General features: G+C 38.3%; 1 protein-coding gene across 1 annotated transcript in view; it reads left to right on the forward strand.

Moving 5' to 3' along the window:
* The first annotated feature begins 390 nt into the window (after nucleotides 1–390).
* OTOGL (otogelin like) overlaps nucleotides 391–14586 on the forward strand; it is a 183013-nt gene continuing 168817 nt past the window's right edge. The window contains exons 1-5 of the mRNA XM_061415623.1: nucleotides 391–777; nucleotides 1786–1825; nucleotides 2765–2813; nucleotides 9289–9355; nucleotides 11009–11107. Coding sequence (XP_061271607.1) covers nucleotides 699–777; nucleotides 1786–1825; nucleotides 2765–2813; nucleotides 9289–9355; nucleotides 11009–11107 — 334 coding nt within the window. The 5' untranslated portion in view covers nucleotides 391–698. The remainder of the gene's footprint in view (nucleotides 778–1785; nucleotides 1826–2764; nucleotides 2814–9288; nucleotides 9356–11008; nucleotides 11108–14586) is intronic.

Here is a 14586-nt window from a genome sequence, read left to right on the forward strand (position 1 = left end):
TTAAGTGAGTTACTTTATTTTCTTTTTAAAATCAAATATTAGACTATCATCTTTTTGTATTATTTTCTGCTTCAATTGAGGAATATTTAATAGAAAGATCTGTGGGCACATGAACAGATCAACTTAAACTACACTGTAATGGGACTAGAGTTGAAAATATATGCACATAATTTTAGTTTACTTATAAATCTTAAAGAAAAGTTTATGAGAACATTTAGACATTCTGGGAATGACTGATAGGATTGTAATTCATCTTCCTTCAAAGGACAGTAATTATTTCATGAATAAAACATGGAAGAGATCAACAGTTAGGAATAATGTTTATCTCTCATGACATCAGGAGTTAATAGTGTTTTTTGTTTGTTTGACGCTACTGTCTTTCGAAGTCATAAAAGGCTAATAATATAGGCTACAAAGGGTATGCTGTGCGGGAGTGGGGTAGGGTGTAACACACACGGGCTCAGGTAAGAAGCTGCCATGCATTGCTAATGAGAGACTCAGCCAAAGGGCTGCCTGCAACTCCCAAAGCTTCAGGTGCTCTATGTGGTTAGAAAGGCTGGAATTCCTTTTTTAATTCCTTTATTACAAAGCTATATTTATAAGAATTAGAGCCCTCTACAAATACTCATACTTCTAAGATGCCATCATAGTAAAGACCAACAATTTAGTTACATTTCAGGGGAAAAGGCTATACTGAAATGAACATTGTGAGAAAACTCAATTTAATGATACCTTGGAGTATATTCTTGCTTCATATACTGCTGTTTTCATTACAAGGTAAGAACTCATGTTAAACTTTAACGTTATTTTATTGTTTTTTAGTCTTTCTTGTGAATGGTGGAAACTGTTTCCTCTTATACTGTAAAACACTTTGAAGTCATTAGAATGGGTATATACTAAATGACACTCAGATCATTTTTTGGGAAACTTTTTAATAATGTGGATAATTTGGAACTTTTAGTTTTAAATTTATGAGTATCTTTTTAAAATGTTAAAATCACAATTTTATTATGCTATAAAACTGTACTCGAAGAAACTCTGATTCCTTTTCTCTTCTAAATAATGGTTTAAAATAGTTGTATAAATTAAACATTTGAAATTTTACAGTAGACAAGGAGACATTGAGTATTTAAACTTTCTTGATGTCATCAAGTCAAAGAATGGCAAAAGAATGTCTTAAGAAGGATTTAACATTTGAGACTAAGAACTGATTTTCAATTATATCAAGATATTTATAAATTAATTTTATAAAGTATTTTATGGCAGAAAGCATTTATTCACATTTAGCCATACATTTATTTACATTTAATCACTGAAAAGGGCTGTATATTTTGGGACTTGTAGAGGAAGTGGGAAAAATTACTAAAGGTGAAAAGCTAGCATGGTTACAGACACTATCTTCCAATCCTAATAGTGACTGAAACTCCAAGAAAAAATAGTCTTAGAGTGTTGAGAGCTGGAGGGGACTTTGAAGATCAACTTGGCCCCCACCATCATTTTGTGATGCGCTTGCTGAACTTTGGTATTTGCTACGTGGTAGGATGGGACTAAAGCTTGGATCTCTGTCTTCAAGACTAGTGCTTATTCCACTGTATCATGCCCTTCTATGTGCATTGCCCATTCTTTCTGGGTTACTGGTCACCCTGATGGCTCATAAGGAACTTGCTGGTCAAAATCTCAGTCTGTATTTTAGAATTACATTTAAACTTGTTTTATAATCAGAACATGTGGCCAAGATATTTGGATAATCTTTTCATTCTTATCACATATGTTTATCTCTGGCAGGCTATATTTGTACATCATCCATCTTGACGAGAACATCAGAGTGAGTATTTCTTGTTCATGTCCTCTGAAACATAAAGATAATGGGAACGAGCCAAACTCAGCAGACTGTGCATCTGCTTTCAAAAAAATTAATGCAATATTTTATAAAACAAGGGCATGAGATGTAGTTCTTTAAACATTTCCACAAATTAAAAATTATTAAGTGTTTAGTTCCTTATCAACAGAACAAAATTATTTCCTTTTATTTTAATTATAAAAGGAATTTTGGTGATATCCAATGACTGTGGATACTAAGGAGATATTATTTTCATTTCAAAAGAAGTTATTAATATATTCAGTAATTTCCTATTGTTATCATTAGTATGCATCATTGATTAGAAATGTGCAATATTCTTAACAGATTAAAGCAGTTTTTAATGATAAAAAGAATAAAATGGTTCTAGCAGTCAGTAATGAAAATTATTTTTTGGACTAGATTGATCTGTTTAATGAAAAGCAGAATTATACCTATTTATTTTGATAATGTGGTTTGATGCACTTACTCACAGTAATGTTAATCTGAACACATGGAAAAGAGAGAGAATTGAGTATTCCATTTGAAAAAAGTCGACGTGCACTTGCCGGATACTTATGACGTATTTTATGAAGGCATGTGGAGCAATTATCGTGCATGTTGGTGCTACAGTGTTACGCTATTTTGTTTATTTCTCTATCTCAAAGTTCCTTCCTAAAATGCAGTTTACATCAGTGACTGAAGAGATCTGGGGACACTCCCGAATTTTGTAAAATGAGACAGCGCCACCACACAAATCTAACCCCTCCAAAAGGGGGAGGGGGACCTTTTCAATGTTAAACCAAGAAAGACCTCTTTGATAAAGTGATGGAAATCTGGAGGAAAACATCAGCTCTCTCTTGGGAAAGGCTTGTTCAGGTTGCCTAGGGGCCTTTGACTATACAGGTTCTTTTTGTTTTCTTCCAGAAACAGGTTTAATGAAAATCTACAGAAAAGAGCTCTTTTAGCAGCCCAGGTAGGTTATGCCTCAGATGGAGAGAGAAGCTGAGAAATAATCCATTGTGCTCTGGGCCTCTGCTGTCACTTCAACAATGAGACCTTTGTGGAGGCAAATAAAATGCTAAAAACAAGACAAGGAGGAGGAAGAGGCAAAGTAACTTCTCCAGCGCTGTTCTGTGATGCTCCAGTTCAGGCTTAGCTCACAATTACTTGTTTGTGGTCAAATGCTTTTCTGCTATTCATCTCAGTTCCCTACTGATAGGTTACCACAATTTGTGAGAGATTTAATCTCATTACTTGCCAGAACATTTTAATTGGTTTAAAAATTAAGTACAATATCAGAGGACAATGAAAATAGGACAGATACAAGCAAACAGGAGCAGAGAAAGGTGTGCATGATCTGAGTTAAGCACCACAAAAGGGCCCCAGAAGTGTCCTCCCGTCCTGACAAACAGGTTTTATATTATCTAATAAATCCAAATTATAGGCACTGATGAAGAAGTGACTTTTTTTTTAGAGGGGTTGAGTAGCACTGAATTTGAGGACACCTTTTTGCTTGAGTCCTTTTATCTAAATGATATTCTGTGACATAATCGTAGTATCTTCAAATTATGGTTGGAATGTTTAAATGGGTGGATTTTTAAAAATAGTTCTCTGTTAAAGATGGATGGTAAGATAGAGAATCCTGACTCAAAAAGGCATTTCTTTGGAAAGTAATATGATTTGAGTATTTATGTAGCAGACAGCTTATATATTCAAGGTCTTTGTCAAATGCTGAATTGTAATCAATTTCTGTTAGCATTTTCTGATGGATGCCTAATTATTTTATATTTAAAGATATAAATATATCTGTAATATATTTTAATATTTAACTTAATTAAAGATAATTGGGAAAAAAAGAGATATGATATGCTGTTGTGACAATTCAGAAGACAGAACTAATTTATCCTCAACAAGAATGAAGATCTTTCTTTGTACTAGTACAGACAAAGAATTGTCTTTGAAAGGGAAACACTTTTTATTTCTAAAAAGTATTTTGTGTATGTAAGTACTTAATGTATCATGTGAAGTGGTTAAAATGGTTTTTCTCTGAGAAATGTTAAGTACATGTTTACCAGTAGGCCATGTTAGCCACAAAAAGACATCCACACAACTCAGTAGAAAATTTAATTTTTTTTAATTTTATTTTTAAACTTTACAATATTGTATTGGTTCTGCCATATATCGAAATGAATCCACCACAGGCATACACGTGTTCCCCATCCTGAACCCTCGTCCCTCCTCCCTCCCCATACCATCCCTCTGGGTCGTCCCAGTGCACCAGCCCCAAGCATCCAGTATCATGCATCGAACCTGGACTGGCGACTCGTTTCTTACATGATATTTTACATATTTCAATGCCATTCTCCCAAATCATCTCACCCTCTCCCTCTCCCACAGAGTCCAAAAGACTGTTCTATACATCAGTGTCTCTTTTGCTGTCTCATATACAGGGTTATTGTTACCATCTTTCTAAATTCCATATATATGCGTTAGTATACTGTATTGGTGTTTTTCTTTCTGGTTTACTTCACTCTGTATAATAGGCTCCAGTTTCATCCACCTCATTAGAACTGATTCAAGTGTATTCTTTTTAATGGCTGAGCAATACTCCATTGTGTATATGTACCACAGCTTTCTTATCCATTCATCTGCTGATGGGCATCTAGGTTGCTTCCATGTCCTGGCTATTATAAACAGTGCTGCGATGAACATTGGGGTACACGTGTCTCTTTCCCTTCTGGTTTCCTCAGTGTGTATGCCCAGCAGTGGGGTTGCTGGATCACAAGGCAGTTCTATTTCCAGTTTTTTAAGGAATCTCCACACTGTTCTCCATAGTGGCTGTACTAGTTTGCATTCCCACCAACAGTGCAAGAGGGTTCCCTTTTCTCCACACCCTCTCCAGCATTTATTATTTGTAGACTTTTGGATCGCAGTCATTCTGACTGGCGTGAAATGGTACCTCATAGTGGTTTTGATTTGCATTTCTCTGATAATGAGTGATGTTGAGCATCTTTTCATGTGTTTGTTAGCCATCTGTATGTCTTCTTTGGAGAAATGTCTATTTAGTTCTTTGGCCCATTGTTTGATTGAGTCATTTATTTTTCTGGAGTTGAGCTGTAGGAGTTGCTTGTATATTCTTGAGATTAGTTGTTTGTCAGTTGCTTCATTTGCTATTATTTTCTCCCATTCTGAAGGCTGTCTTTTCACCTTGCTAATAGTTTCCTTTGATGTGCAGAAGCTTTTAAGTTTAATTAGGTCCCATTTGTTTATTTTTGCTTTTATTTCCAATATTCTGGGAGGTGGGTCATAGAGGATCCTGCTGTGATGTATGTCGGAGAGTGTTTTGCCTATGTTCTCCTCTAGGAGTTTTATAGTTTCTGGTCTTACGTTTAGATCTTTAATCCATTTTGAGTTTATTTTTTGTGTATGGTGTTAGAAAGTGGTCTAGTTTCATTCTATTACAAGTGGTTGACCAGTTTTCCCAGCACCACTTGTTAAAGAGATTGTCTTTAATCCATTGTATATTCTTGCCTCCTTTGTCAAAGATAAGGTGTCCATATGTGCGTGGATTCATCTCTGGGCTTTCTATTTTGTTCCATTGATCTATAAGAAAATTTAATTTTGAGATAAACTTTATTCTGGTAGAACCTACTAGATTGGAGAACCTGTGAAACATACCCCACAGCTGTCACATTAAGCAGCCTATGGATGGGCTTATTCTGTTGACCATTTGGATTTTTTAGAATTTGTATAATTTACCCCCCAGAGGTATGTTAATGCCTACATTTTGTTTATAAGTGAGAAATGCACTTGTCTTGATTTCTTTTAGAGAGACTGAAGAGCTGGACACTTCTATTTCCTGTAGCTGGAGAACATGCACCAACATTATTTAACATCCGAACAAACTCTAAGAGAAGAAATGTTAAAGAAGGGCAATGAGGTTGCAATGATGCCTTGCACAGTTTAGGACTGAAATTTCATCTGTGACAAAGGCCATTCTTGTCCACAGATTCACTTCCCCACTCTAGGAAGACGGACTGATCTGTGCACCCAAGGACTCAGGAGTACGTTGACAATGAGTTAACAGTGAGCAGAGGAGGGTAGACACACACTTCTGTGAATGTCCCTATAATTGTGCACGGTCCCTGTGCTGCCCTTGTGCAACTGTACCTGTCCGTTGTGCACTGCAGTGACTTCTCTGTGCTTCTCGCCCTCCTGTGGGTTTGTAATTGGCACTGAAGAGGAATGGGCTGTCCTCTTTCGTCAGTTATGTGAATACATGCACCCACAGCTTGTAACTTTTCTTTGCATTTGTGTCGCATTTCAAAACTCTTCTCCTGAAAGCAGAGGCAAATTGTTTATTAGAGGGTACGGGCAATTTGTATGTGCAGGAGCGGGGTAGGGGGAGGAAAGGGAGCCAGGGAAGGGAGAAAATCCAGCTCATCTCTGTCAATGAGGGGTCTTCCTGCTTTAAACATCTGGGGCTCAGTCTTGCGGGCATCCCTCTGAGGATCTGTGTAGAGTGTTTTAGAATTGTTTCTCCAAGGAATCGGGTAGCTGGGATACTTATCCACGCACATCTGCCTCTCATTGATGGAGGGCAGCTTCTGGGGGCACTTAAATCTCCTGAAAGGCATTTCTCTTGTCTGTTCTGCTTGGACTCTACCCTAAGGCAGAGACGAAAAGAAGCTCGTGCTTGAGAGTTTCAATGTGCTCAAAAGCCCAGATGCAGGGAAAGTTCAAGATGGGCTAAGAGGATGTGAGGAGGGGCATCAACAGAACATTTTGTAGTCATGGTTCTAAACAACTTTGGGAGGCAGATCACTCCCATTTGCGTAAGGTCTATTTTTGGTTCCGTTGGTATTTGTTGACAACATAAAAGGGGCCGTGCTAGAGATATAACCATGAACAGCTTGTTTTCTAGAAACTCATTGTCTAGTGGAGGAAGACCTGTAAAGAAGTCCTTTTTGTGTAACTTGTTCATTGAATCTAAGACACCACCCATTATTTACTATTGTTTGTATAACATGAAAAATGAAAGAAAAAAAAAACCCCTCCAATTATAGACATAAGCTATGCCATTCTGAGTTCAGATCTGTTATAAAAATAAAAGCTGTGTGTCATATCTTAGCATTAGTGAAACATCATGATGCATGGAATGTCGCAGTGAATAGGATGTTGTGGTGACCAGGAGGTGGGTGTCCTAGGTAGTAACTGTGATTTCCATGGAGGAAGTGTAGCCTAAGTTGAGTGAAAAACAAATTGTGTATTTTTGTCTTGGTCTAGTGTTACCCAGTGTAATTAGTGAACTTTAATCAGTTTTTGCTTAATGTAAGGAGGTAACATATTTACAAAAACTTATTATGTGCCTAGCACCATTCTTGGTGATTTACTTATCTCATTTCATTTAGTTCTCACAATTCTGTGAGACAGTTATTGTTATTCCATTTTACAGATTGGGAAACTGAGACTGAGCAGGTTAAATAATTTGTTCTCATTAATGAGCCTGTAGAGCCACAGCTGAAGTCAATATATACTGTTAGTGAGCACCAGCAATGATTCATTAGCACCCACATGAGAAGAGTTCGGTGCCCGGTAATATCGGTGGTTGTGTTAGGTTTAGGCAGTCCCAGACAATATGGCTAGAGAGAGCATAAGCCTTGTCTTGGGGGAATCCAGGTCGTAGACGGTTGTGAGTCTGACTTAGTTGGAAGAGAGAGGAAAAGGTAAAAAGAGGAGGCTGAACAGTGAGGACAAAATCTTGGAAGAATGAAAGCAGACAGCAGTGAACCTGGAGCTGTGATACGGGCCAAAGACTTTAGAAAAGAGCCTTGAAGTGGTGAGTGTGGGTGTCCTTTTTTCTGCCATGGGGCAGCTTTGCCTGTTAAAACAAGATGTTACCATGTAGAAAGGAGACCAGAATCTGTTGAAAAAGGGCTTTGTACCTGAAATCACAATCTTTATCCTGCTTTCTTCTTATCCTTCACTCTTTCCAGTTTTTCTAACATCTTCTGGTAGTCAATTTAACTATTACGTGCCAAATTTGGGGAATACGTATTCTTCTGGTGAATGTAAAAATCCTGTTGGAAAGGACATTGCCCCAGATCATACACTAAACTGGCATTAAATTGGAATAAAAAGCCATAATCGATTAGTTTTAATAATCCACAATTATTTACTACTACTCCTCAGTCATGTCTGACTCTTTGCGACCCCATGGACTGTAGCCTACCAGGCTCCTTTGTCCATGGGATTTCCCAGGCAAGAGTACTGGAGTGGATTGCCGTTTCCTTTTCCAACTACTCCATATTAACCTCTCTAAATCTTATAATTTTATCTGGGTTCCTTAGATTAATATAAATCTCTTTCTTGCTAATCTTCTATATGTGAGGTATTATGCTGGAGCTACATAGTGAAGTATGTATCATTGTTCCCATTTCACAGACAAGTAAAAGAAGGTGCTAAGCAGTTAAGAAATTTGCCTTGGAGTAAAAAGTGGCAGAATCAGGCCTCTAATCCAGAACCTTTTGATTCTATAATTCATGCTCTTAATGAATACCCTGATGTCCTTTGGGCTCTATAAAAAGATACATCTCTATGGGAGAGGGAGAGGGTGGGAAGATTTGGGAGAATGGCATTGAAACATGTAAAATATCATGTATGAAATGAGATGCCAGTCCAGGTTCGATGCACGATACTGGATACTTGGGGCTAGAGCACTGGGACGACCCAGAGGGATGGTATGGGGAGGGAGGAGGGAGGAGGGTTCAGGATGGGGAACACATGTATACCGGTGGCGGATTCATTTTGATATTTGGCAAAACTAATACAATTATGTAAAGTTTAAAAATAAAATAAAATTAAAAAAAAAAAAAGCCACCACCACCACCAACAAAAAACACACACACAAAAAAGATACATTTAACTGCTCTGTGAACTTTAAAGTGGCAGCTCTTTGGAGACTCAGGATGGCACACTCACACTTCAGCGGCTGAGGCTTCTGTGGATGGTATCTTGCCCAGATGGGTTGCAGACAGCGGGTACATCCCTGTCTGTTGGTCCTTCAGTCCCATGCATTTTTAAATATTTAAATATTTAGAAATATTTAAAAACTGCTACTTCTGCAGGCAAGGCAGTCAGCTAATGCAAAGATTAGATTCTGACCAGGCTCTTTTCCAAAGAGGGCAGGGAGGCAGAACTGAGGTCAGAGAGGATGAAGGACTTGTCAGATTCAGGAAACAAAACCAAACCTTGAAGTCAAATCTAACTACAACCCAAGAGGAGCCCTTTCTGCCGCTCCAAGATTTTGCCTTAATAGTCCAAGGAAAAATGGAGTCAGCTCTTTATGATTTCTGTGTTTGTAGCTGTTTTCCAGGTTTTCCAATTTGCATGTTCGCCTTGAATTAAGTAATTTAATTCTCTTGAATTCTGATTTCTTTCTTTTAAAGTTTGAAGCAACTTCTCCAAGATACTTCTTCCATGAAGCTATTAATTGGGGTGAGAGCAAAATAAAAGGTCAGTGCTAACTCTATGGTTTTGTATTTGCTTCTCAAAAGACCCCTTTGGGGCATATAGTGAATGAACTCTGTAATTTCCATATAATGCATGATGGAACTGAGCCAGGGTGGTAATAGTATCAGTTTAAATTTACTTCACATAGAAATATGAATTATATTTGAAAACAAGCAAGGCTAAGCAGACAAAGCTCATAACTATATGACCAGGAAAGATATCAGTGGATATCAGACTTTTTTTTTTTCCTGAATCAATTGACTCTTTGACATTGCTCTTTTCGCTTACCAATTTCTCATTTCCATTTAGCAATATGCTAATGGTAGTTTGAAATTCAATTTGATTTTTTTTTTTGTATTTAAAAAAACAGGGGTTTCTGACCAGTTTTGTTTTGGTATCTGTTTTCAGGAGAATAAACAGGGTTGTAAATAAATTTTTGAAAGCAATAATTATGTGTGCTTATGTAATTACTTTGACATTTATTGATTGGAAAAATACAATATTGTGACTTAAGATAAAATTCAAAGATATATGTATATATGTACCCCCACCAGAAAAAGAGAACTGCATTTAAATTTATGACAAATGTCATTTTTATCTATATTTATGATCAAAATTAAGACAGCTCATTTCTCCTCAGTTAAGATATAATTAGAGAGTTGTATGTCTTTAAAAGTGGAGACATTTTAGATCAATGGATCTTAAGGTGCAAGGGTAATAGAGTTTTAAATTCTTGCCTTCTGCAGAACTGTGGTTAAAATACCACAATTAGACTAGTGCCTTTCATGACCTTACCATATTCCAAAGAGAGCCAGTCTTTAGTAAACACTTTATGGTCACTCAAAGATGTTCTCTAGTTCTCTTGATGTGTTGCTTAAATCCTTCCTGTTGAGCTTTGCCAGGGTCTCTTGTCCTCTCCTTATTAGAGGAGGGATTTTCACTGTGATTCATTTGCAGCTTTCAAACTCACTCAGGAACTCATAGTTTCTTTCTTTCTCTTTCCAACATAATCCTTCGGGGTGATTTTTCTTTTCATGAAAGAAAAAATATTTTTCGTGACAACCAGCAGCAGCTTTGGCTTCTGCCCCATTAAAATTAGCTATGGGTCAGAAAGAATGTGTCATTTGCAATTAAGCCTGACCATTAATGCACAACTTCAAATAGAATGTTTAATCGTTCTCTTAAAAAATAAGAATTTCTTTTCGAATTCTATATTGTGCCTGATCCCTTGAGCTAATGATGGATGTTTTTCTTTAATACCATATTTGCTCCTGGAGAAGTAGCTGATCAGTTGTGCAGCTGGTGCCAAACTCTGTCAAGGGAATCATCTGCAGCTTGTGTGTTTCTGGTTCTCATCATCTGGGACAGGGATTCCTTACATGGGAACTTGACCTTTCAATTGCTTGAAGGAGGCTAACCTTTGCTCTCAGGGTAGTTTGAGATGTGAAAGCCTGTCTTTCTTATTTCACAGCACACATAATGAAATGAACTAGAAAGAGACTTGAGGAGCTTAATTCTTTAGCTTATCAAGGCAATAGGCCCAGGGTTCTATTTGAGTTAACAGAGGTTACAGTTAGTCCAAGCTAAATCTTGACAGATTGTGTTTATAAAAACTGATGCATGCCAGAAGATAACTAATTTTTTTTTGCCCTTCAGGTTCTTGTCCTCATGAATGCCTTAACGGAGCTTTTTGTTCTAAGGCTGGTACATGTGACTGTCAAATATTTCAGGCTCTTGGGACACGGTGCCAGATTGGTAAGTTTCAGGGATACTTCTGAGAGAATTATGAGGTGCTACAGAGAGCATGAAGGCATAATTTGCTGTATTAGTGTTCATCCTTTGGGATTTGGGACAATCATATTGTGTTTTAACTAGAGTATACATGATTTATTTCCAGTAATTTTGAAACAATGTGAAAGAAAATGGATATGCCCTCTTTCACTTCTCATTGAACTCTACTAGTTCAAGTATTTTTTGTTTTTAGATTTTTTAATTTAATTTTTAAAGTATCGGTTCAGTTCAGTTCACTCGGTCAGTCGTGTCTGACTCTTTGCGACCCCATGAATCGCAGCACGCCAGGCCTCCCTGTCCATCACCAACTCCTGGAGTTCACTCAGACTCACGTCCATCGAGTCAGTGATGCCATCCAGCCATCTCATCCTCTGTCGTCCCCTTCTCCTCCTGCCCCCAATCCCTCCCAGCATCAGAGTCTTTTCCAATGAGACAATTCTTCGCATGAGGTGGCCAAAGTACTGGAGTTTCAGCTTCAGCATCATTCCCTCCAAAGAAATCCCAGGGCTGATCTCCTTCAGAATGGACTGGTTGGATCTGCTTGCAGTCCAAGGGACTCTCAAGAGTCTTCTCCAACACCACAGTTCAAAAGCATCAATTCTTCGGCGCTCAGCCTTCTTCACGGTCCAACTCTAACATCCATACATGACCACAGGAAAAACCATAGCCTTGACTAGACGGACCTTTGTTGGCAAAGTAATGTCTCTGCTTTTGAACATGCTCTCTAGGTTGGTCATAACTTTCCTTCCAAGGAGTAAGCGTCTTTTAATTTCATGGCTGCAGTCACCACCTGCAGTGATTTTGGAGCCCAAAAAAATAAAGTCTGACACTGTTTCCACTGTTTCCCTATCTATTTCCCATGAAGTGATGGGACCAGATGCCATGATCTTCGTCTTCTGAATGTTGAGCTTTAAGCCAACTTTTTCACTCTCCACTTTCACTTTAATCAAGAGGCTTTTGAGTTCCTCTTCACTTTCTGCCATAAGGGTGGTGTCATCTGCATATCTGAGCTTATTGATATTTCTCCCGGCAATCTTGATTCCAGCTTGTATTTCTTCCAGTCCAGCGTTTCTCATGATGTACTCTGCATATAAGTTAAATAAGCAGGACGACAATATACAGCTTTGACATACTCCTTTTCCTATTTGGAACCAGTTTGTTGTTCCATGTCCAGTTCTAACTGTTGCTTCCTGACCTGCATACAGGTTTCTCAAGAGGCAGGTCAGGTGGTCTGGTATTCCCATCTCTTTCAGAATTTTCCACAGTTTCTTGTGATCCACACAGTCAAAGGCTTTGGCATAGTCAGTAAAGCAGAAATAGATGTTTTTCTGGAACTCTCTTGCTTTTTCGATGATCCAGTATTATATTTTTTTTTTTCCGTATTTTTTCTATCATGGTTCAAGGATATTGAATACAGTTCCCTGTGCTATACAATAGGACCTTTCAGTTTACCCATTCTACATGTAATAATTTTCATCCTCTAGTCCCAAACTCTGAGTCCATCCCTTCCCCATTCCCATCCACCTTGGCAGCCACAAGTCTGTTCTGTATGTCTACGAATCTATTTCTGCTTTGAAGATAGGTTCATTTGTGTCATATTTTAGATTCTACACGTGAGTGATATCATGTGATATTTGTGTTTCTCTTTCTGGCTTACTTTGCGCAGTGTGATAATCTCTGGGTCCATCCATGTAGCTGTAAATAGCATTAGTTTATTCTTTATTTTTATGCTGCTAAGTCACTTCAGTCGCGTCCGACTCTGTGCGACCCCATAGACGGCAGCCCACCAGGCTCCCCCATCCCTGGGATTCTCCAGGCAAGAACACTGGAGTGGGTTGCCATTTCCTTCTCCAATGCATGAAAATGAAAAGTGAAAGTGAAGTCACTCAGTCGTGTCCGACTCTTAGCGACCCCATGGACTATAGCCTACCAGGCTCCTCCGTCCATGGGATTTTCCAGGCAAGAGTACTGGAGTGGGGTGCCATTGCCTTCTCCATTATTTTTTTTTTCTTTTTTTTTTTATTGTATTTTATTTTATTTTAATTTTATTTTATTTTTAAACTTTACATAATTGTATTAGTTTTGCCAAATATCAAAATGAATCCATCACAGGTATACATGTGCTCCCCATCCTGAACCCTCCTCCCTCCTCCCTCCCCATACCATCCCTCTGGGTCGTCCCAGTGCATTAGCCCCAAGCATCCAGTATTTTGCATTGAACCTGGACTGGCATCTCGTTTCATACATGACATTTCACATGTTTCAATGCCATTCTCCCAAATCTTCCCACCCTCTCCCTCTCCAACAGAGTCCAGAAGATTGTTCTATACATAGTGTCTCTTTTGCTGTCTCATACACAGGGTTATTGTTACCATCTTTCTAAATTCCATATATATGCGTTAGTATACTGTATTGGTGTTTTTCCTTCTGGCTTACTTCACTCTGTATAATAGGCTCCAGTTTCATCCACCTCATTAGAACTGATTCAAATGTATTCTTTTTAATGGCTGAGTAATACTCCATTGTGTATATGTACCACAGCTTTCTTATCCATTCATCTGCTGATGGGCATCTAGGTTGCTTCCATGTCCTGGCTATTATAAACAGTGCTGCGATGAACACTGGGGTACACGTGTCTCTTTCCCTTCTGGTTTCCTCAGTGTGTATGCCCAGCAGTGGGATTGCTGGCTCATAAGGCAGTTCTATTTCCAGTTTTTTAAGGAATCTCCACACTGTTCTCCATAGTGGCTGTACTAGTTTGCATTCCCACCAACAGTGTAAGAGGGTTCCCTTTCCTCCACACCCTCTCCAACATTTATTGCTTGTAGACTTTTGGATCGCAGCCATTCTGACTGGTGTGAAATGATACCTCATAGTGGTCTTGATTTGCATTTCTCTGATAATGAGTGATGTTGAGCATCTTTTCATGTGTTTGTTAGCCATCTGTATGTCTTCTTTGGAGAAATGTCTATTTAGTTCTTTGGCCCATTTTTTGATTGGGTCATTTATTTTTCTGGAGTTGAGCTGGAGGAGTTGCTTATATATTTTTGAGATTAGTTGTTTGTCAGTTGCTTCATTTGCTATTATTTTCTCCCATTCTGAAGGCTGTCTTTTCACCTTGCTGATAGTTTCCTTTGATGTGCAGAAGCTTCTCCATTATTTTTATGGCTGAGGAGTATTCCATTGTATATACATATCACAACTTTATCCATTCATCTGTCAATGGACGTTTAGGTTGTTCCATGTCTTGGCTATTGTGAATAGCACTGCTATGAACATAGAAGAGCATGTATCTTTTTGAATTATAGTTTTTTCCAGATATATGCCCAGGAGTGGGCTTGCTGGGTCATATGGCAACTCTATTTTTAGTTTTTGAGGAACCTCCATACTGTTTTCCATGATGGATGTACCTATTTACTTTCCCACCAGTGGAGTAGGAAGGG

This window comes from Bos javanicus, chromosome 5 (genome assembly GCF_032452875.1).
Source record: "Bos javanicus breed banteng chromosome 5, ARS-OSU_banteng_1.0, whole genome shotgun sequence".
NCBI lineage: Eukaryota > Metazoa > Chordata > Mammalia > Artiodactyla > Bovidae > Bos > Bos javanicus.